The sequence below is a fragment of the Trachurus trachurus genome (assembly GCF_905171665.1).
Source record: "Trachurus trachurus genome assembly, chromosome: 7".
NCBI lineage: Eukaryota > Metazoa > Chordata > Actinopteri > Carangiformes > Carangidae > Trachurus > Trachurus trachurus.
The window spans coordinates 1,281,614-1,304,738 of NC_139901.1; the positions used below are offsets into that span (position 1 = coordinate 1,281,614).

The 23,125-nt window shown below is 42.8% G+C and overlaps 1 protein-coding gene across 1 annotated transcript in view; it reads left to right on the forward strand.

The window, feature by feature from the left end:
- Positions 1 to 2,507: 2,507 nt before the first annotated feature.
- The window catches only part of cacna1fb (calcium channel, voltage-dependent, L type, alpha 1F subunit), a gene marked incomplete at its 3' end in the record, with an annotated part of 53,751 nt that continues 33,133 nt past the window's right edge, over positions 2,508 to 23,125 (forward strand). The window contains exons 1-13 of the mRNA XM_083975700.1: positions 2,508 to 2,603; positions 4,922 to 5,022; positions 5,340 to 5,445; positions 9,615 to 9,754; positions 15,072 to 15,223; positions 15,306 to 15,458; positions 17,486 to 17,682; positions 17,780 to 17,883; positions 17,985 to 18,136; positions 18,574 to 18,645; positions 21,485 to 21,566; positions 21,676 to 21,702; positions 21,790 to 21,950. Coding sequence (XP_083831826.1) covers positions 2,523 to 2,603; positions 4,922 to 5,022; positions 5,340 to 5,445; positions 9,615 to 9,754; positions 15,072 to 15,223; positions 15,306 to 15,458; positions 17,486 to 17,682; positions 17,780 to 17,883; positions 17,985 to 18,136; positions 18,574 to 18,645; positions 21,485 to 21,566; positions 21,676 to 21,702; positions 21,790 to 21,950 — 1,528 coding nt within the window. The 5' untranslated portion in view covers positions 2,508 to 2,522. The remainder of the gene's footprint in view (positions 2,604 to 4,921; positions 5,023 to 5,339; positions 5,446 to 9,614; positions 9,755 to 15,071; positions 15,224 to 15,305; positions 15,459 to 17,485; positions 17,683 to 17,779; positions 17,884 to 17,984; positions 18,137 to 18,573; positions 18,646 to 21,484; positions 21,567 to 21,675; positions 21,703 to 21,789; positions 21,951 to 23,125) is intronic.

Below are 23,125 nucleotides of genomic sequence, written 5' to 3' on the forward strand. Positions count from 1 at the left end.
ATGGGATGGGTTCTCTCTCTCTCTCTCTCTCTCTCTCTCTCTCTCTCTCTCTCTCTCTCTCACACACACACACACACACACACACACACACACACACACACACACACACACACACACACACACACACACACACACACACACACACACACACACACACACTCACACACACACACACTCATGCTGTTGTCATGATGATGTGAGTTGACTTGGGATAATTCAGGGATAATTAGTCGGTGGTTCTTGTCGTCCTGCGGGTGAAGCAGCTCCTCCACACAGGAATAAAACAACGTGACCCACAGTCATGTGACTTGCACCGTCCAAACCTCAGCTGCTCATTGGAGGGATGACAAACCTGCTGAGATGCAGCAGCTCAAGAGTTCAGAGGAGGAGACGCGTTAAAGGAACATGTTGCTGTTTTAGAAACAATCGTTTTTTTAAATTTGTATTTATTTATTTAGCACGAACAATATCATTTAAAACAACATGGGCAATCATCATAACTGGGATGTGCAAAGGGGAGGTATAAAACCCAAAAGGACTTATATATAAAAACCTCACCCACATATTCAAAAACCAAATTTGTTACAATTTAAAAACAATAACATAGGAAATAATTAAACAATAATGAAAAATAAATAGAAAAGTAAGTGATTAAACAGTAAATATTAGGAATTAAGGAAAAATACATACACAAATGAATAATACAAAACAATAATGAATGAGATGATGAGAAAAAGAGAAAAAAAGAGAAACATGACAATAAATGTCTTATGGTTGATAGTTATTAGTTATTTAGTTATTTTCCAAGGTGATCATGTTTGGTCTGATCAGTCAGTCACTGATCAATCACCTTGATTCTCGTATGATGAGAATAATCGTTGGATTTAAGCTCGGTTCTTCTCCTCTCTGCTCTGACTTTCTAACTGCATGTAAAAACAGCTGGACAGGGCAGCAAGGCATTATGGGAAACGCAGGAAATCTAGGAAATCACTAAACAAAGGTCGAGAGAGAGAAAGACTGAAAGAGGAAGAGAGAGAGAGAGAGCAATCATCATATAATCACACTGTGCTGTCCATCACTGGGTTTATCTGTGTGTGTATGTGTGTGTGTGTGTGTGTGTGTGAATGTGATCTGGGCCGTGATTTATATGTTAGTACCTGAGGACCCTGAACACACACACACTCACACACACACGTACACACACACACTGATACACAAATCTAGGTCACAGCTGTTCACTACAATATTTCTGTGTTAACCTCCTCTGGAGTCACATCTCTCCCTTCTCTCCATTCATTTAACCTCCTCTCCTTTGCTCCTCTCTACTCTCGTCTCTCCTGTGGTCAGTCAATCCATCCCATGTGTTGCTAGGTGATAGGCTTTGTTCTGTTTGTACAACCACCTTCCTGAAACTTCAACAACCACATACCAATACTACTACAGGTGATACTCTGTATTACATATGTATTACTGGTATTAAAAATAGTAACAACCACCTAACAATACATTAAAAACCACATACTAATACTGTACATTACTTAAAGGGATAGTTCAACATTTTGGCAAATTGGCCCATTGCCATAATTCCTATAGTCATAGCAGTAGGTTCATTACCTTTAATTGTTGGTGCAAGCTGTTTTTAGAACGGCGGAGCAGAGCCGCGAGCTGCTCAGAGCTACACTACAGGGCTTATGGGATTTCTTGTTTTCCCTCATCAAACTCATCAAATACACAATCCAACAACTCCACAACGCTCTGGTGGACAAGTTGTGACCTGCACATTCACCACGCTATGAGATAATAACAGAACGTTACCAGACAGAGTTGTTTTAGAGGGAAATTCATGCAAAACCGCTGATGCACTTTGCGTTCAGGGACAGTTTTTCAGCAAGCAGTCTCCTCGAAAACGGCTCAGTTTCGTAACGTTCTGTTATTATCTCATAGCGTGGTGAATGTGCAGGTCACAACTTGTCCACGACAGCGTTTTGGAGTTGTTGGATTGTGTATTTGATGAGTTTGATGAGGGAAACCAAGAAATTCCTTTAGCCTGCACATTCACCACAGAGTTGATTTAGAGGTAAATGAATAAAAACTCTGACTAGGCTCGTGTTCGATCACTTTCTCGCTTTTTTCTTTTTCGCCCCCTCCAACAAAACCCTCTTTGCTTTCTGGCTCCTTCAACAAATTCACATACTGTGCTTTCCTGGGGAAGAACCAGCAGTTCACGGCAGAACCAACCACTTGATACTACTTTACAATCACCTAATATACTTCAACAAAAGCCTCATAGTACTTTAACAACCACCTGCTCATTTACCTATATGTTCTGTGTGTTTGCAGGTGCTGGTCGTAACGGCTACACCAATGCAGTCGATGGGGAGGAGGGAGGAGGGGAGGGTGAGGAAGAGGAGGAGGGAGGAGAGGGGGATGGAGGAGGAGGAGAAGAAGGAGAAGAAGGAGGTGAGCAGAGGGACGCAGAGTGGGATGAAGAGTTGGATGGAGAGAATGACGGGGGCGTGAGGATGACCAGAACTGACACACTTCACTCGACCACAAGTTCGACCGGTACTCAGAGAAGGAGAGGACAACATGCTAAGAAACAGGTGAGAAAACAACATGCAAAGGAACAGGAGGTTACATAACACAGGTAAGACTACAAGGTGAAATAACATGACAGGTACGACACAGAGATAACTTGCTGTGAAAGAGGTGTAACATGCAACTAGGGCTGTTCGATTAATCGATTTAAAATCGTAATCGCGATTATTTGCCTAGGACGATGTTAAAAACGTGAAATCCTAAAAATCGATTTTTTACTCTAACTAGGGTAATTACGGTAAGCCCCCGTTCATGAATCTGCGCTGCGCTGAATTACCGTAATGACTGCCGCCTCCTTCCTCCCATCACGCTCTCCCACTGCTCTCCCCACACACTGTAAACAAGCATGTCTGCATTCTGCTATGACCAGCGAGGATTTCATTGCCGAAAAGACCAACAGCCCTTTTCCACTACACAGTTACAGCTCTGCTCGGTTCAGCTCGGCTCGACTCGGCCGTCATATCACAGCGGTACTGTGATATGACAAGGATTTTCTAAGTTACAGCTGAGTTCTTCAGCGGGGGCGGGGTCGTCATATAACAGCGGCTACAGCCGTGTCGTCTCGATTACGGACCGCGTGGTTTTCCACAGAGCAGACACTTAACTCAGGTGACAGAATAACAACAGTTTGTCGGTGTGTTTTTACTGTACAATGAGCGGTATTGATTCTCGTGACGGACGTATGGTCGGACGTCGCGCTTGCGACTCTTCTGGTGACAACGCTCTGGCCAATCAGTGGAAGGCAGTCAGTTGACGTCACGTTTTTAGATAGATAGATAGATAGATAGATAGATAGATAGATAGATAGATAGATAGATAGATAGATAGATAGATAGATAGATAGATAGATAGATAGATAGATAGATAGATAGATAGATAGATAGATAGATAGATAGATAATAAAAAAATTAGACTCTAGGTCCATTTAAAAAGACACAAACAGCACACAAAATAGTTTGTCATTTAACAAAAAAATCGTAATCGTAATCGGAAATCGATTTTTGAGAGAAGAAAATCGAGATTTTACTTTTGGGCAAAATCGAACAGCCTTACATGCAACATGCATTTTTGTTTCAGAAAATGCAAAATGTGAAACCTGAGTTGTTTTGGGTTGATGATGAGGTAAAGTTGGAATGGTTATTCAGGAAGGAAGTCTTCACTATAGAGGGTATGCACATGACGTCACGGTACTCGGAAGTCGCTGTGGAACGTCCACTGAGTGGCAAAAAGACGAGTGGCAGAGCCGCCAAAGTTTAAAAACGAGCAAGTAACGAAGCGATTTTCTCCGAGCCCACACAAGTCTGACATGTCTAGCTAGGCCAGCATGTAAAGCAGCATGACCTAACAGAGCTGCTAGAAATCTTGAGGATACGTCTCACTTTGACCGAGTTACATTCAAGAACCTGTTCTCAATGACGGAAAGTAAATTCACTGGAGCGGTCATTTTTTTCGATGGATCAGCTGTGTTTACAGTTTCAGGTGTCATAGTTATGATGTTTAGACAGATAAATTAGTCCTCTAACACATCCTACAGTTTGACTGGTCAGAGTTTTTCAGAATAAAAGCAGCTCGTGTTTTAGTGTCGGGAGTCACTGTCAGGACGACAGTAACAGCTGTAACCTCGTCCTTCTGCACAGTAACAGCAGCCTGTCAGTCACTCTGCCGGTGCCGCGGTCACACTGTGTGTTACAGGAAGTGTCAGTGGAGCAGACGGCTTTGCGGAGCTGGTTGTCGATTCCTTTTTACATCAATTTGTTTTGATATAAGATATTTTATCCAGTTTATGAGTCCACCGCTATCCGCCAGCACGTTGAGGGACGCTTGTTTTGCCACTCAGTCCGATCGAACGGGGCGTTGCCGACGGCAACGTGACGTGAACGCATACCCTCTATAGCTACTTTCATAAAAAGTGCCTGGTCAAAAAGAAAAAGTGAATTATTTATGTGAATTCCATGTGGTTTTTGGTTTTGTTTGTGCTCTGATGATTTTGTTTGGTGTCTAAATATGATGATAATGTGTCTTGTAAGCCCTTATAGGCTGGGCGCCTTAATTGGTGCACGACACGTAAATAAATATAAATTCATTCATTCATTCATTCTAAGACACAGGTGTGACAGAGAGATGACATGCTAAGAAATGCGATTTCAGTGGCACCACAGAAGTTTTTTACCAACTGTCCTAGCTATTATTGATGATGATGATGATGATGATGATGATGATGATGATGATGATGATGATGATGATGATGATGATGATGATGATGATATGATGATATGATGATGATGGTGATGATGATGATGACGATGATGATCTCATTCCACAGGTGCAGGGCAGTAATCAGGTCCAGCGAGCTCCTCGAGCGTTGTACTGTCTGAAACTCAACAATCCAATCAGACGAGCCGCTCTCTCCATTGTTGAGTGGAAGTATCCTTTATTTTGATCAATCAGCTGTCAGCTTTATACTAGTTTAATTATCTCTTTAAACTACTAATGGGCAATTTAATGAGTCATCATTTTAACTATTTACAGACCCCTGGAAGAAGTATCATTTCACATTCTATATGTGCAGTATACTGGGTATAATACAATAACAATTCAATGTGTGGAAATGACAAGATGATCAACTATATGAAACCTCAGTGGGTTGTTGACCTCTGAGCCACAGCAGCATGAATAACCAAATGCAGTGAAGATGTTTGAATGTTGTTTGAGCCTGCTGTGCTTCCTTAACGTGTCTTTAGACCATTTGATATTTTTATCCTGTTAGCCATCTTTGCTAACTGTGTCGCTCTGGGAGTTTCCAAACCGTTTCCTGAAGACGACTCCAACTCCACCAACCACGACCTGGTGAGATCCACCACACATCTACATAACTACACACTTACAAGACTAACAATTATTTGTATTTTTAGAGACCCACACCAACACTAAGTAACGTTTCAACCTTCATATAATATTTTAAAGGGATAGTTCAACATTTTGGCAAATTGGCCCATTGCCATAATCGCTATAGTCATAGCAGTAGGTTCGTTACCTTTAATTGTCGGTGTTTTTAGAACGGCGGAGCAGAGCAGCAGACTGCTCAGAGCTATGCTACGGAGGCTAAGGGAATTTCTTGGTTTCCCTCATCAAACTCATCAAATACACAATCCGACAACTCCAAAACGCTCTGGTGGACAAGTTGTGACCTGCACATTCACCACGCTATGAAATAATAACGGAACATTACGAGATGGAGCTGTTTTAAAGGTAAATTCATGCAAAACCGCTGATGCGCGTTGCGTTCAGGGACAGTTTTTCAGCAAGCAGTCTCTGTATTTACCTTGAAAAAGCTCTGTTTCGTAACATTCCATTATTATCTCATAGCGTGGTGAATGTGCAGGTCACAACTTGTCCACCAGACCGTTTTGGAGTTTTGGGATTTTGCATTTGATGAGTTTGATGAGGGAAACCAAGAAATTCCTTTAGCCTCCATAGCGTAGCTCTGAGCAGCCTGCTGCTCTGCTCCACCGTTCTAAAAATAGCTTACACTGACAAATAAAGGTAACAAACCTACTGCTATGACTATAGCGATTATGGCAATGGGCCAATTTGCCAAAATGTTGAACTATCCCTTTAAGAACTTTTGTGAAGGTACATCGACTTCACTTCGACAACAGCTCTTGTCTGTATCGCCTTCACTGGCACTAAGCAGCTTCCAGGTGGATGGTAGGAACCCCAAACTACAAATGTGCTGACTGCTTTACGGCATAGGTCACCTCCCCCTTTCCCCATTCGTTAAAAAGACGGAAGTCGCCGCAAACTCCGATATGGGATTACTGCTATCACGACAGAAGCCCTCCGAAACATGCAGAGCTTCTATTTTTGCCGGACGCTGGAGCACCGTGCATAAAGTCAGCCCAGAGCAGCTCGTGCAGGACAGGACATTGTGTACAAAATACAAAACAAAACACCCGGTTAATTTTCAAAATAAAATACCCCATGTTTACGGCGGATCATATTTCCCGCACTACACCTTGACAACGTTGTAATGGGCTGAGGCCTGAAGTCAACAGGTCAGAGGTTTTCAGAGACTATTTCATCCCGTTGACACCATGAACCAGGAGATACTGATTGTAGAATCACTAAACAGGCAGATCAACAGGTCAGCACCGAGTTGTTGCACGCGACCGGGAGATCAGGATGTTTACGACGCTACGCGCCGGTGCTCAAGGGAAATGGGGTCTTCTTTCAGGCAAAACACTACCGCTTTGGTCCACTGGCGCAGCCAAACTCAACCAAAACTGAAAGTCCTTAAGGCTGTACAGAAAAGAAAACTGAATTTGAGCCCACTGTGGGTCCTAATATTAGTGTAATAACTCATCTATCAGATGATGTAGGCCAAACTTTTTGCAAAATTCTATTTTTGAGTAAATCCGGGATGAAAGTGTGGTAGTTTTTTTTCGCATTGGATAATGCAGGTGCACGGAATATACGTCAGCCTGCTCACGATTCACCAGCCACTGATATTGGATCCATCATCCATCAATCAAACGTCTGAGACACACACACAGACACACAGACACACACACCGAGCTCGGTCTCGCCCCAAACATTGAATATCCCGCCCCGCTCGATAACGACCAATCAAATTTGTTTTCCTTGCTCGGGTAAACTCGTGTTGCAGCTCGTGGAAACTTGGTGTGACAAACAGGACAAACGGCCATTTCTGTACACCTTTAAGTATTGCTTTAAAAAATCAGTGTAATCTGCCAAAACCCTTCAAATAACTGATTCCCTTATTATTTTGGAATTTACCCAGAATCCCTCCAATTTTTACAAAGCAACATTTGATTTTGTACCTTAAGTGAATATTTAAATGTATCATATTCAAATATCCATCCTCTCAGTATATAGTGTACGATCACATTTTACTGAAGCCCTTTTATAATTATAAAAGATATTTGTTTATATAAAGATTGTATGGTTTATAACAGATGGTAATGTAGCTAACATTAATGTGCAGTGTTTGTTCTACTCTGAATTATTCCAGCTGTTGTCATTCGTCATCTGTTCGAACAGCTGCCTCCACTGATGAGTGTTCACATGAGGAGTTGGAGCTGTTAACAAATACATTAATGAACACGGAACTCTGATTACAGCTGCATTACAATGTCTTATCAGTTATTAAAGTGTCTTAGTAGTTATTATCCTTATCTACAGATTATACAGATCAATAAACGTGTTATTAGTATCATTATGCATAAATCCAGGAAGTGATTGACAGGTCTGTGATCAAATCTGATCAGCTGAGTTTGTGCCTTGACGGTTCAATGGTTCGGTTCTCTCTCTCTCTCTCACTCCCTCCCTATCTCTCTGTCTCTCTACCTTCAGTTACAGTCGGACTGTACACACTGTTTATCCAGTCACTTTACATTGAAGTGATGCCTCAATGCATGGGTGTGTGTGTGTGTCTGTGTGTGTGTGTTACTACTACTACAGGAGTAGCATCACTGTGTTTATGTTAACTAATACAGGAGACCCTGAAAATGTTGTCCACGTGTTCTCAGGCAGATCATGAATGTAGGTTAGTGTTTTATAATGCTGATAATTCCCTGTTTTATATGCGATGGCTGAATTAAAACCACAACTGATACTATAACGTGAGATGTTTAAGGTGAGAGTGGCAGGAAAAGCATCAAGCCACAGTCCTCAGACTGTCAGAGAGCCCTCACAAGTGTACAAAGACACGTGTGTGTGTGTGTGTGTGTGTGTGTGTGTGTGTGTGTGTGTTGGTGTAGCAGAGACTATGACAGATTGGTAATCCTCTGAAGTGCTCACAAATTCTCTACATCCACATTTACCAGGTCACACACACATACACACGCAGACATCTGAACACACGTACGCACACACACACATATACACACACACATCCATAGCCATAGCTTTCTCTCTGTTTTATTGTGTAAAGCCTGATAAATGTTCTCGTGCAGTACAGCCGTCATTCAGCGAATCAAAGGCTCATCACTACAACTTCAAATCCTATGTTATGTATTACATATTGACCAGTAGTTATGTTTACATTCATGTTGTAATCACTAAATGATAATGTTTCGTGCTCACTTCTAAAGGTTGGTAAGAAATATATTTCGGTTCGTTTTTTGTAAAACACGGTTGTGTCAAAAACAACTGTAACACAGAAATGATCCTTTCAGTTGACTGTACAGCCCTCTAGATGCTGCATTTAAATGAATAGTAGCATTTTTTTAAAAGTGGGGTTGTATGATCTACAAATAGCCCCTAAGTACTTTAATTGCAGTAGAAGACTCTCTGCACTCCTCCCGTTAGCAACGCCAGCCCATAGCCCTGCCCAGAGATTTACAACATACAGTGTTGTGAACAGACCCAAAGAAACGGCCTATTTTCACGGCCTAAAAGAGGTTTTACCTGAAAAAAATACACAGTTCCATTGTTCACTATAATATAATTTTTTCCAGCCCTTCAAAGTGCAGGAAAAACACAGTTTTTATTTGGACCTAACCAACTCACGTATCCCTCCGCCCAGGGTTAGCGCCCGCCGATCAGCAGTTGGTTAGGTCCAAATAAAAACTGCGTTTTTCCTAGTAGGCCGTTTCTTTGGGTCTGTTCACAACACTGTATGTTGTAAATCTCTGGGCAGGACTATGGGCTGGCGTTGCTAACGGGAGGAGTGCAGAGAGTCTGCTACTGCAATTAAAGTACTTAGGGGCTACAGTATTTGTAGATCATACAACCCCACTTTAAAAAAATGCTACTATCCCTTTAACAGTATGAACAAACAACATCCTGATATTTTATCTTCCCCTGAAGTGTCAGTGGAGCATTGGAGCTGGACATGTAGAATTTGCCCTGAAGGTGGCACTGCTGTATAGTTGAGTTCTAAATCCAAAGAGTTGATCTTCTGGGGAACAGGAACAAAAAGGTACATCTGCAGGTGTACTGTGTCTCATATCCTTCTTGATGTCAACTTACATGAGATGATCTCTGTGTTTCAGGAACAAGTGGAGTATGTGTTTCTCATCATCTTCACTATTGAGACCTTCCTGAAGATCCTGGCCTACGGTCTGGTGATGCACCCCAGCTCCTACATTCGCAACGGCTGGAACCTACTGGATTTCGTCATCGTCATCGTTGGGTGAGGAAAGCAGGAACCAATGGAACTGTTCGTTCTCTCTTTAGATGCTGGTTCCCTCTGATATATTGGTTCTGTCTTTAGATGTTGGTTCTTTCTATAGATGTTGGTCTGGTCTGTCTATAGTCTATAGTTGTTGGTTCTGTCAGTGGATATCTGGTCTGTCTAGTTGTTGGTTCTGTCAAGGCAAGGCATCTTTATTTATATAGCACATTTCATACCAAGGCAACTCAATGTGCTTTACATAAAGACAAAACTTTTTTTTTTTAAAGAACAGCATAAAAAAACACACAGTTAAAAGCAGGAGCAAAGAAGAATAAAAAAGTAAAAGAAAAGAAAATTGATGAAGTTAACTCATTGAGTGCCGCGATCCTTTCCAAAGTTTTAGTCAAGTGTACCGGCAATTTAGACCATTTTTGACTTTTTATGTAGAGCCACAGTGTATTCTATATTATTGCCACCAACACATACTGTAGCTCAATTGAAAGGTTTAACTTTATGCTTCAAATGACCACAAACCGTTTGTTTCTACGTGCCTCCGTTCCTGAGAAAAGTCAAGCTAAACATGGCTGGGTTTCACCAAAATCCCTCCTTTTTTTCTAGAAAAGGAGATAGAGCGTCTTTTATGAAAGGTGCGCTGTTTGTGTCTGTCGCTTTTCTGACACTCGCATTTCTGGATCAAAGGGCTCGTATAAGATAAATATATACAACAATTGTTGTTCTATTCACAAAAACACCATCGGGGGCGGGGGGGGGGGGGGGGGGGGGGCACTAAACAACAATAACACAGACGCACCGTGCCGTGTCACAGACTCTCGCCGTGGAACGTGAGGGTCTGTCGGCCACAGCGCCGCGGGAAGACCGGTCCCGCCGGTGGTCGCGGTCCTTCTGTGGTACGGGTCGTGACGGCGGTCTGCTTTGGCCCAGAGACCATCAGATTTTACCGTGGGAGGACTTTGGGGAGGACACGGTGTTGCTCCAGATGAAGACCGGGCGGGACAGTCGGCTGAGAGCTTCCTGTTTCTGCTCCGAGCTGCTGCAGCCTCGCAGGTGAGAGCAGAGCAGCAGCGCAGGTGAGAGCAGAGCAGCTGCGCTGCATCTGCGCTGCATCTGCATGCAGAACTCCGTTTGCAAAAGCCGAGTTATGATAAAAACTTCCAGATCATGAGCTGTCATGTGACTTTGATCATCATCTATTTCAGTTCTCCTCGTCGTAGAGTCCCCAAATTTACATATAATGTGTATTAAAGTGTCTATTTTCATAATTTAAAAAAAAGCAAAAAACGAAAAATCTCGTTTTTGGCAGTCAACGCATGGGAACGAAAAACGAGAAATTACGTGGTTGGCACTCAATGAGTTAAAAGTTCTTAAAAAGAGCTCAGCTCTAAGCACATGAAAAGAGAAATGTTTTTAACCTGGATTTAAAAGTGCTGACAGTTGGGGCTGATCTCAGTTCTGCTGGTAGTTTGTTCCACTTGTGTGCAGCATAACAGCTAAATGCTGCTTCACCATGTCTGGTCTGAACTCTGAGCTCCACTATCCGACCTGAGTCAGTAGATCTCAGAGCTCTACTGGGTTTAGACTCTACTAACATGTCATTCATGTATTCTGGACCTAAAGCATTCAGTGATTTGTAAACCAGTAGCAGAACTTTAAAATCTATTCTGTAGCTGACTGGGAGCCAATGTAAGGTCTTAAGAACCGGGGTGATGTGATCTGATCTCTTTGTTCTGGTTAAAACTCGAGCTGCAGCTGTTTGATACTTTTTTTGTCAGTGGATGTCTGGTCTTACTAGTTGCTGGTTCTGTCAGTGGATGTCTGGTCTGTCTTAGATATTGGTTCTGTCTTCAGAGATAGATTTGACCATAAGATGTTGGTTGCTTGTTAAGATGTCGTTCTTTGTCATCTCCCTGGCTCTTTTTTTATAATGTTGAAATGACATGAGACGTTGGCTTCTTATAAAAAGTAAATATTACTTCTTTCTTCAGATCCTGATTTTTTCTCTACAGAATGGTTCTTCCTTTAGACTCTTAATAGACCCTGGATCTTGCACTAGGACATTGTTGTGGCCCTCTGTTACTCTCTCTATTAAGTCGAGTCTGTGTGTGTGTTTGTGGTGTGTGCATGTGTGTGTGTGTTGCAGCAGTAAATCTGATCTGACTGCAGTAAACTCCTGTGGCCGGTGGAGGAACAAACCCTGCGGCGACGCCACAATTTATCTCATTTTGGTGTTTTTGTGTGTTGAGTGTATGTGACAGCCGACTGTGATCACTGTACACTGTAAGTACACTCTGCTCTAAATATATACACGTCCATCCTGCTACAGGGAACTCTAACTGTCACGGTGCACACAGGCTCCTCACCACAGTGATACAGGGAACTTCACTCTTCACTCTTCACTCTTCACTCTGTTCATTTTTACTCAGCCGCTTCATGGGATCGTTCATGGGATCAGAAAGAGTTCAGGTCCATGTTTATGTGTCCAAAAGTGAGATCTGCACATAAGGTTCATGTGTTGGTGTGAAAGCAGGTACTGACCTATATAGGTTGGACTGAGGAAGCCTGTGCAGCCTGATAATCACTCTGACCTGCAGGGCTGTTTTTACATTATTATACAATAACAGTTAACATGACGACGCAAACCAACCAGGTCATCTTGTCGCCTGTGAAGGAGGAAATTAAAGTAACATTGCGGAGTTTTTCGGCCTTAAAATAATGTTTCCAGACTCATTGCAATGGTAGAAAAATGGTTAATAGGATGAATGGTGCTGCCTGTGCAGCCTGAGCCGGGTCGCGTCGGCTGAAACTGCACTATGTAACTTCCCTGCACGGGTACAAATCACCGTCGTCATGGCGTTAAGCCCGCCCAACGACTCTCTAAACAGACAGAGCGCTGTGATTGGTGAACACAAACGGTGTTCGAGACTCAAAAAGTTCCTATGGCTCGTTTCTAGACCCACCTACAGAGCAAAGAGATTTGCTGCTGCTAGGGGGCAGCTAGATTTCTAGGCTACACCCCCACAGCGATTGGGCATCATTTCATTGTCAGGGTGTAATACCTCTTCCCAGGGAAATGCAACAGACATTATGACCTGAGTTGTGTGATGAGAACTTCATCTTATAATAACGAGCCCTGTATCTTCTAATGACAAGGTTCAGACTTGTTTTATCACCGGTAAATGAGATGAATGACTAAAATACCAGTAACCATAAAGAACCTAGCAACAGCAGAGTCACCTGCTGAGGTCATCATGAGTCCTGCATGTTCCAAGCTTTGTCCTCCATGCTGGTGTTGCGTGACGCTGCGTGACGGCGGTGTGACTGGACGTCCCCGGGCAGGTGATGATGAAGCTTGTTGTCGTGGTAACTCTGCCTGAGGATGCTCTGTTCCACTTTACATTCAGAGATGGTACTCTGAGAGGCTGTTTTATGTGGGACACCAAAGGTTTCTATCGTGAGTTTTAGACTCTGTGTTGGAGGGATGATGGAATCAGTCTTTTTCTGGAGAGCTTCTGGGGACAAGATGCAAAATTAAACCATAAATTAAGTTATGGTTCCATGCTGGTGCCAGCCACAGCCAAAGGCATCGTGTTTTCAGGTGTCTATCATACATATTCATACACTAATTATAGCACAACTCAGATGTCTATAGCAGGCCTATTCAAAGGGTGGCCCAGGGAGCACATGCAGAAGAACCTCCAAGTGGCTCGGCCCAGGGTCCCATAAGAAATGTAGAAAAACCTGAACCATGAGCCTTCAGAAATTCCTACATTATCCTTTATTATTATTCTTTTTTAAATTATATTTTTCATTTTTAACCACAGGGTACACACAGCAGGAACTCACATCACCACATCTCATGTTCCCACACAAAGAGAAAATCAGATCAATCAAACCAAACAAAGTCAGCTTAACAACACTGAGAGGAAAAGAAAAGAAAAGAAAATATATATATATATATTTTTTAAATACAACACTTCATATCACAGTCATTCAATCCCAAATGAGCCACAAAACAAACAAAAAAACAACAACAACAAAACAACAACAACAACCAATCATATACCCTCCAAACACACTAGACGATGACAACAAAACAAAACAAACAAGCACCGGCAGCGAAACATAACTAAAATAAAAATTAAAAAAAATCAAATCAAAAAGGTGGGGATTACCCACACACAATACAACAAAACAATAACACATATCATTACACACACCTTTAAAGGGACAACGAGGAGTTTCTATTTGGTTATAAAAAAGTCTCATATTAATGTGGATGAATCTACGTTACCCACACTTAACGTTAATGGGCCCATTTTCTATAAATATATCGTTTTGTCTCTATCGTTATTTTGTTATTATTAGTGGTGGCGGAAACGGTTTCGTGGCGAGTCATGAGAATAACGCCGCCGAATCACCGTTTATGGTGGGAACTACGACGGTATGTGATCGTCTTCCAACCTCTGACTTTAAAGGGATAGTTCACCCAAAATTCAAATTTCACTCATTATCTACTCACCCTCATGTCAACTAATAGCTGTGAGAATTTTCAGAGTCTTCCGTTCCTTCTCTGAGTTACGGGGGGGTCTGCGCAGCAGTATTTGTCCATATAATGGTTGTGAATGGACACCACGTTTCTTTGTCCAAAAAGACACACCAAAAAACATCCAAATACCTCCATGCTGCTCGTATGTAATGTCCCTCTTGTATTGAAGCCCCGACAAGAGAAATTGTTCCGCCGGTCAGTGCAAATCACGTGAGATTTGCACTTACACAGGCAGAGCAGTGAACTGAGACACTGGGAGCTTCCGCTACAAACAAGCTTAAAATATAGACTTATTTAATTTTTTTCGGAACAATTTCTCATGTCGGGGCTTCAATACAAGAGGGACATTACAGACGAGCAGTATGGAGGTATTTGGATGTTTTTTGGTGTGTCTTTTTGGACGAAGAAACGTGGTGTCCATTCACAACCATTATATGGACAAATACTGCTGCGCGGACCCCCCCGTAACTCAGAGAAGGAACGGAGGACTCTGAAAATTCTCACAGCTCTTAGTTGACATGAGGGTGAGTAGATAATGAGTGAAATTTGAATTTTGGGTGAACTATCCCTTTAATTCTTGATGAATGAAAACATGAGTCTGTCTTGCGCCGGTCAAAGAATTTCACGGTGCACGGAGGCTCATAAATGTAGTGTGAAAACGCTTCGCTTTTCCAAAACTCCTCGTTGTCCCTTTAAAGGTCACAAAATGAAACCTCCCAATTTTAGTTCACTGTTCACAACTAAGGTCTTCTTCTGTTGTCTTTTGTGCAGGTTGTTCAGCGTCGTCTTGGAGACAATGACTCATAAATCAGGCGAGCAAGCAACCAATCATCACGTGCCAGGGAAACCTGGAGGTCTGGATGTCAAAGCCCTGAGAGCTTTCAGAGTCCTGAGGCCCCTCAGGCTGGTTTCTGGAGTCCCCAGTGGGTCTACTGGACTTGATCGTCAGTGACTGTCTGTCATTTTATTATTGTATACATGCTAAGCCTCATGTTTGTGTCTCAGGTCTGCAGATTGTGTTGAACTCCATCATGAAGGCAATGGTTCCTCTGCTCCACATTGCTCTGCTGGTTCTCTTCGTCATCATCATCTATGCCATCATTGGTCTGGAGCTTTTCATCGGACGCATGCACAAGACCTGCTACTACATAGGAACAGGTACACACATACACACACACACACACAAACACACACACACACAAACATATAACCTTCCTCTCAGAAGTTTGGATCTTTGGACACTCCCATAGACAATGAAGCAGCGTCTCTCTCTTCATAACATTTCATTCTTACATGGGTGGAGTTTGACAGGAGTTGTATGCATTCTTATTAACCACCAAGTATTGAAGAAGTATGGACCTTGTATCTATTGTCTGTTTTTGTGCTTTTAAATAAGCAGTGTTCTGGTCTGCCGTGTCACCGTCTTCATGCGTATCCACTTTCTAGGTATTTATTTTCTCTAGAATTGATTCGGTGCTGTATGCTAATACAGTAATATGTTATAATAATTAGATACACTTACCCTCCCTACTACAAGTGTTATTTCCTCAAGTTGGAATCTGATCATATTCTGATTACATGAAACAGAATATTTTTCAGGGATCTGATATCAGGTCTTTTATAAATATATATATATGTATATATTTTTTTTTTTAACAATATTTTTTATTGAAATTTCAAATGCATTTCAAACTCAACATTAAAGCAATACTTACCGATCTGGCATTTCACTCAGCACAGCACAAACATTTGAAAATCAACAGCTCCACCTCCCTCACAAGGTCCCACCCACCTCTCGCTCCTGCCGCATCTCCACGAGCCCCCTCCCTCCCTGCTGCATGCGTTGGCATGGCAACGGTAAACAGAACAGGAACGCGAGTGAAACGGGAACAACGCAAACAAACACAACACCGGAGTTTTAAATCGTATAAACGGACTCAGTGATGATGACTGATGAGTTTTATAATAAACTGTTGTTAGCCTACTGCTACTGGAGACGCAGGGGAAGTGATTGTTACAGATTACAGTTCTCAATGAGCCGGGCTGGCGGCCGGACCAGCGCCACCTGATGCGCTGGTTCAGGGCCAAAATAAATCCAGACCGAGCCGAGTCGAGCCGCGCCGGTCCGGAGTTCAACCGGGTCCGGACCGCTGAGAACTCACAGAGCTATGTAGCCTAGCCGTTAGCACAGAGCTAGCACTGGATGCTTTATAGACACATGTGACTTCCTGTGTTTACGTATCACTCGGGGCTGATCACTATCAACGTTACAATATCAGACATGAAACTCCGCGACCAGCTGCGGCTGCAGTTATTGGTCTTTTAAAAAACTATTTATTTCCAAAAACCTTCTTTCTAGTGTGTGTTGTGACTCTAGTCTCCTCTGCTCTCTGTGTCCTGCTACTGCTCTGTCAATAAGCGTTCTTCCTGGTCGGGAGGGGGGAGAGGAGGAGAGGGGTGCACAAAGTGATTACATATTAAGTAGGTTCGGTCGCTCTTCAAATCTTATTAATCGGACCGAATAATATTATTGGTCAGACTTTTCTCAGAATTATATGAGAATGAAAAAATGATGAGTTTTTAACCCTGGTGGGTTTCTCTTACATTTTAATGTATCATCAGATTATTAATAGCATTTTAACTTAGACAAAGAAATGTGCAAAAGTTCCAGAAAGGTAAGTATTGCTTTAAATGTACAAACATTTTCACCCATATCCCCTCGAACAGACAAAAAAATAAAATAAAAAAGCAAATGGACAGTGACCTCAGACATCAGACTAATGGAGTAAAATAAATAAATAAATAAGAATAAAATGGGACAAAAATAAATAAATAAAATAAAATAAAATAAAATTAAATTAAATAAAATAAAATAAAATAAAATTAAATTAAATTAAATTAAATTAAAGGCAGGATCATTTCATAACCTGTTATTCAGACGGTGTTATCTGTTTCATTGGTCAGGAATGACATACAGTAGATGATTCCCAAATACAAGCAAACTCCTCCTGTTTACCTTTATTTTATAAATACTTTTAATATTACATAAATTCTCCCTCCTTTCCTTCAACATACAGAAAACCTATATTACAAATGAAAATGAAATATTCTGATCACATCAGGCTGAATATCTGGTCTGAGTTGACCTTTGACCTCATACCTGACTGTGTGTGGTTGTGTGTCAGATAATTATGTGGAAGATGACCCGCTGCCATGTGCATTTGCTGGTCACGGGCGTCAGTGCAAAGTGAACGGCACAGAGTGTCGGGGGAGGTGGGACGGTCCAAACGGAGGAATCACCAACTTTGACAACTTCTTCTTCGCCATGTTGACGGTGTTTCAGTGCATCACAATGGAGGGCTGGACGGACGTCCTCTACTGGGTAAGACCAACGTCCCCTTTCATGCTTCAGTCTTCAGTGTGTGTGTGTGTGTGTGTGTGTGTGTGTGATGAAGACTAGGATATTTCCCTCTGTGCAGATGAACGATGCCATCGGCTTCGAGCTGCCCTGGGTCTATTTCGTCAGTCTGGTGATTTTTGGCTCGTTCTTTGTTCTGAACCTCGTCCTGGGAGTCCTGAGTGGGTCCGTTCCTCACTGAAACATATCAGATACACATAAGCCTTTCTGAAGTGTTGTGTGAAGTGCAGTGTTAATGTTATGTCCACACTGTGTGAACTTTGCAGAGAGTTCAGTAAAGAGAGAGAGAAGGCGAAGGCTCGGGGGGATTTTCAGAAGCTGAGAGAGAAGCAGCAGATGGAGGAGGATTTGTGTGGCTACATGGACTGGATCACTCAGGCCGAGGACATGGACGAGCTGGATGAGGACGGAAACCCACGTAAGACTGGGACATAATGATGGATTTCAATGAATGACTGACTCATCTCATTATGAGTTGTTTTAAAGGTCCCATGTAGTCTAAAGGTAGATGTCCATGTGTTCTTTGATTATAAAGCAGCTCTAGATTCTATGTTAGTTCCATGAAAGTATCAAACTCTCCGTCCACAGAGAAATGCACACAGCCTATATTCAGGAACTGAGCCTTAAAACCTGCTGTTAGGACTTCCTGTCACTTTGTGATGTCATAACAAAGCAGTCCCATCTCTCAGCCATGTCAGTCCGGCCCACCTGGACCCATTACCCAGCCATGTCTGGATGATTGGGTTTCTCTGAGAATTCATCTGAAGTCTGCTGTGTTTTTATTGGCTCCTGACTGTGGAATTGTGTCGAGTTTCTCTGTGAGTGTGTGACCTGTTGTGTTTCTTTGTCTCTCAGGTCTGTCTCTGGGAGATCTCTCTAAGAAGAGAGGGAAGTTTGGATGGTTCAGTCACTCCAATGATACACACGGTGTGTGACACACACACACACACACACACACACACACACACACACACACACACACACACACACACACACACACACACACACACACACACACACACACACACAGATCTTTGTGTATTATCATGGTCTTGCACTCAGGTACACTCACTTAACACTCTATTAGGAACAACTGTAGTGAGCTTCATCTAATGAGGAACTACACTGCTGATCCATATACTGGAAGAGGTTTCCAGTGGCAACCTGTGAAGCTCTAGTGAACTCCATGTCCAAGACAGTTAAGGCAGTGCTGGAAAAAAATGGTAGCCACACAAAATACTGACACTTTGGGCACAATTTGGACATTCTGACTTAAGGCCTTTGCACACTGAGTCCGTTTTTGTCGTCCGAAATTGCCGCACGTCAAAAAATAAATTCGACCTCATGTTGTGTCGATCATGTTTACACACCGAGTCCCAAACTTTCGTCCGTCATAAAAGTTTTCGGAACAGGTTCGATTTAATGCGTTTTTCGCATCCGTGAAAAGTCTTTTGACCAATCACATCAGCGTTTTGAGGCTGGAGAGAGAGGGAAGGGGGGGGGGGGGGGGGGGGGGGGGGCGGGGGTTGGGGTCACCGCTGGGTGTCTGTGTGTGTGTGCGTGCGTGCCCCAGCCGCTGTTTACCGCTGAGTGTGTGTGTCTTTGTGTGTGCGTGCGCCAGCCACTGTTCAGGATCATTACATACATACTACATAACATTTAATACATAATACATGGAAATTGTCCGTCTTCTGTTTACTGTGTGAGCTAATAATCAATATCTATCAAACTGGACCACTGACATCCTAAAATAAACTGTTAAAGTGATCATGATAGTTCCGCTGCTCATTTACAAGCAGGCAGATTGGCTCCTCTCAGGATGGACACAATTCATTTCTCAACAAGTGAGAGAACCACAAAGTGCATCACTGCGTGACGATTTTGTCTCCCTCTCCGAAATTTGGAACACAAAATAAAAACACATGCGAATAAAACGCAACGGACTCAGTGTGCAAAGACCTTTAGGGGTGTACTCACTCTTGCTGCCAGCGGTTCAGACATTAATGGCTGTGTGTTGAGTTATTTTGCGGAGACAGCAAATTTACACTGTTATACAAGCTGTACACTGACTACTTTATATTGTATCAAAGTGTCATATCTTCAGTGTTGTCCCATGAAAAGATATAATAGAATATTTAAAATAAATGTAAGGGGTGTACTCACTTTTGTGAGATGATGTATATTAGGGATGGAAAGATTCACAAATTCCACAGTTCATTTTGTATCATGTTTTTGGGCTCACTGTTTTCAGTTGATTGTACATTTCTCTGTTTTTTTTTACAGCCCAGAAATACACACATACAGTTTATATATGCATTTGTGTCTATCACATATGCATAAGGCTGTAATCTTTCTTTAATTATATTATTTTATTTAAAGGGACAACGAGGAGTTTTGGAAAAGCAAAGCGTTTTCACACTACATTTATGAGCCTCCGCGCACCGTGAAATTCTTTGACCGGCGCAAGACAGACTCATGTTTTCATTCATCAAGAATTAAAGTCAGAGGTTTGAAGACGACCAGCGTTTCCGCCACCACTAATAATAACAAAATAACGATAGAGACAAAACGATATATTTATCGAAAATGGGCCCATTAACAAGTGTGGGTAACGTAGATTCATCCACATTAACATGAGACTTTTTTATTATCACACAATTTTTCGTTCTGCCGATGGAGAAACTCCTCGTTGTCCCTTTAAAATAAAGATGGTCATGCCTCTCATGTAATATGTTAAAACCCTCACCCTGCATTAGTGACACCTCGTGAGAGGGATGAAGCAGCGGCACCTCTCTGTGTCTGTCATCACGTTAAAATATCTCAAAGTTTTGGCTTTTTACTTGAAGCTTTTATCACACTTAGGTTCAGTAACTATGAGCATAGTTCACATGCACCCAGATACTCTTCAGGTTGTGTGTTAACTTCACGGCAGCGACCTGTCCGGGGTGTACCCCGCCCTCACGCCCATGTTTGCTGGGATTGCCCTCAGCTCCCCCGTGACCCCGCATGGATAAGCAGTATAGACAGTGGACAGATGGGATGTTGTATATATTTGGATTCAAAACCCATGGCAACCTGTCAGTGAGTTGAGTGAACTTCAGTGACCTGAATCCAGTCAAACACCTTTGGGACATAGTAGAACAGGAGATTGGCAGCATGAACGTGCAGCTGACAAATCTGCAGATAGGATGTGATGCAGCATGTCAACGTGGGGCAGAGTCTCAGAGAACAGTTTCAACATCTGGTGGATCCATGCCTTCCACCAGATTCAGTGTCAGCGTGGTGTTCCTAATAAAGTAATCACTGAGTGACACACACACACACACACACACACACACACACACACACACACACACACACACACACACACACACACACACACACACACACACACACACACACACACACACACACACACACACACACACACACACACACACACACACAGCTGGTATGTGTATTCATGTCTCTGTCAGTCTAAATGTGGAAAGCCTTCAGTGTGTCCCTGAAAAATATCTGGGTCTGTGTCTGACCCTGTTTCTAATCAGGAGGTTTAACTCTCAGTCTCAGTCAGTTCAGATTACAGCGGGTTTGCAGTCCAAGATTTGATTTTGTAAACAAAATGAGATATTAAATATTCACACACACACAGACACACACACAGACACAGACACACACAGTGTAAAAACCTTAAAAAAAAGAGAAAACAACATGTGGAATGAGACTAGTTAACCTCTGTCTGTCTGTCTGTCTGTCTTTCTCTCAGCGAGTCTTCCTGCCAGTGAAACAGCCTCTACAAACACTGAAAACATAGACGAGGAACACACCAACTGCTGCCAGGCCTGCTGGTAACACACACATACACATACACACACACTCTTTGTCTGGCACCTGTAGTCAGTGGGTGTGGTTTCTGACACTTTACGTGTGAACTAACTCCAGTCCGTCTCCTTTCAGCGCGCGCATGATGAAGATCGGCTGCTGGTGAGTTCACACACTCACTGGAGAACACGTGTGTGTTTGTTTGTGGTACGCATCACTGTAACAACTGTGTGTGTGTCTCTCTTTCAGTCGGACGCTGCGTCGCTGGAACCGCGTCTGTCGCAGGAACTGTCGTACTGCGGTGAAATCGGTGACGTTCTACTGGCTGGTTCTGCTGCTCGTCTTCCTCAACACCTCTCTCAGTGCCTCTGAGCACTACAACCAACCTGACTGGCTCACACAAGTCCAGGGTAAACACACACACACACACACACACACACACACACACACACACACACACACACACACACACACACACACACACACACACACACACACACACACACACACACACACAAAGACAGAGACAGAGACAGCAGGCAACGCTGATTGATACAATAAGGAGAAACTGAATCCAGGAGGCGACACCCACAGTCCTGTGATGATTAGGGGTGTAACGGTACACACAAGTCACGGTTCGGTATGTACCTCGGTTCGGGGGTCACGGTTCGGTACGGGTTCGGTAAAAAAAGAAACAAATGGAGCTGGGACTTTGTCCTTCAGACCACCCATTTGTGGGACATTTGAGCCTTATTTGGTGGAGTAAAAAGAAAAAAGAAATATTTTCAGCATCACCAGAAACGGTCGCCAGATTTAGATACATGAACACTAACGTCGGGTGAAATCCACCCGAACATGTGCCTGCTGAAAAAACTAGGGATGGGAGCAGGGTAACATGCCGACCTTCAATGACGTCAGTGAGCAGTATGAAGCTACCCAGGGACCCATGAAACTCAGACAACAGCAACATAATGAAAATTATGAAATAATAATTTCACGGGTGAAAAAAAACTTGCACTTGACGACTGGCAACTATTATTTAAAAAAAAGTACATCAATGTTGGTTTACACAGTTAATTTAGACTAGATGCCAGTTGCTTTGGTGATGTTTCTGGTCCTGTCTGTGTTCATGTCAAGAGGCTTAAAAGCAGCAGGATGAGTTGTTACACACAAGTTGCCTTTTTCCTCGCACCAGTGATTGACATGCGGTAATGTGTTTGATGCGTTTCTAGCGACGCAGCGCGCATCCGTGAAACTTCACCGACGGACTTTGTCCGGTGGACCAGTCGCGAGCCGCTTTACAGTCTATGGTCGCGAGCCGCCGCTGTTGTGCTTCATTGAAGCCACACGGTGACATAAATGAAGCAGGAAGCTCCTCTAACTTCACTCTCTCATCACTTCTCTTCTTTGTCTGTTATGATGGTTGTGGCAGCTTTGAGGCTCATTACCGTTCATGTAGCATCTGACCAGGCTGGGACTGGTCCAGCTAACTGGTGTGTCCCAGCCTGGTCAGATGCTACATGAACTGATGAAGCCTCTTGGATGAGAGGTGAAACGTCTTCCTAGACAAATAACTAAGTCCAGT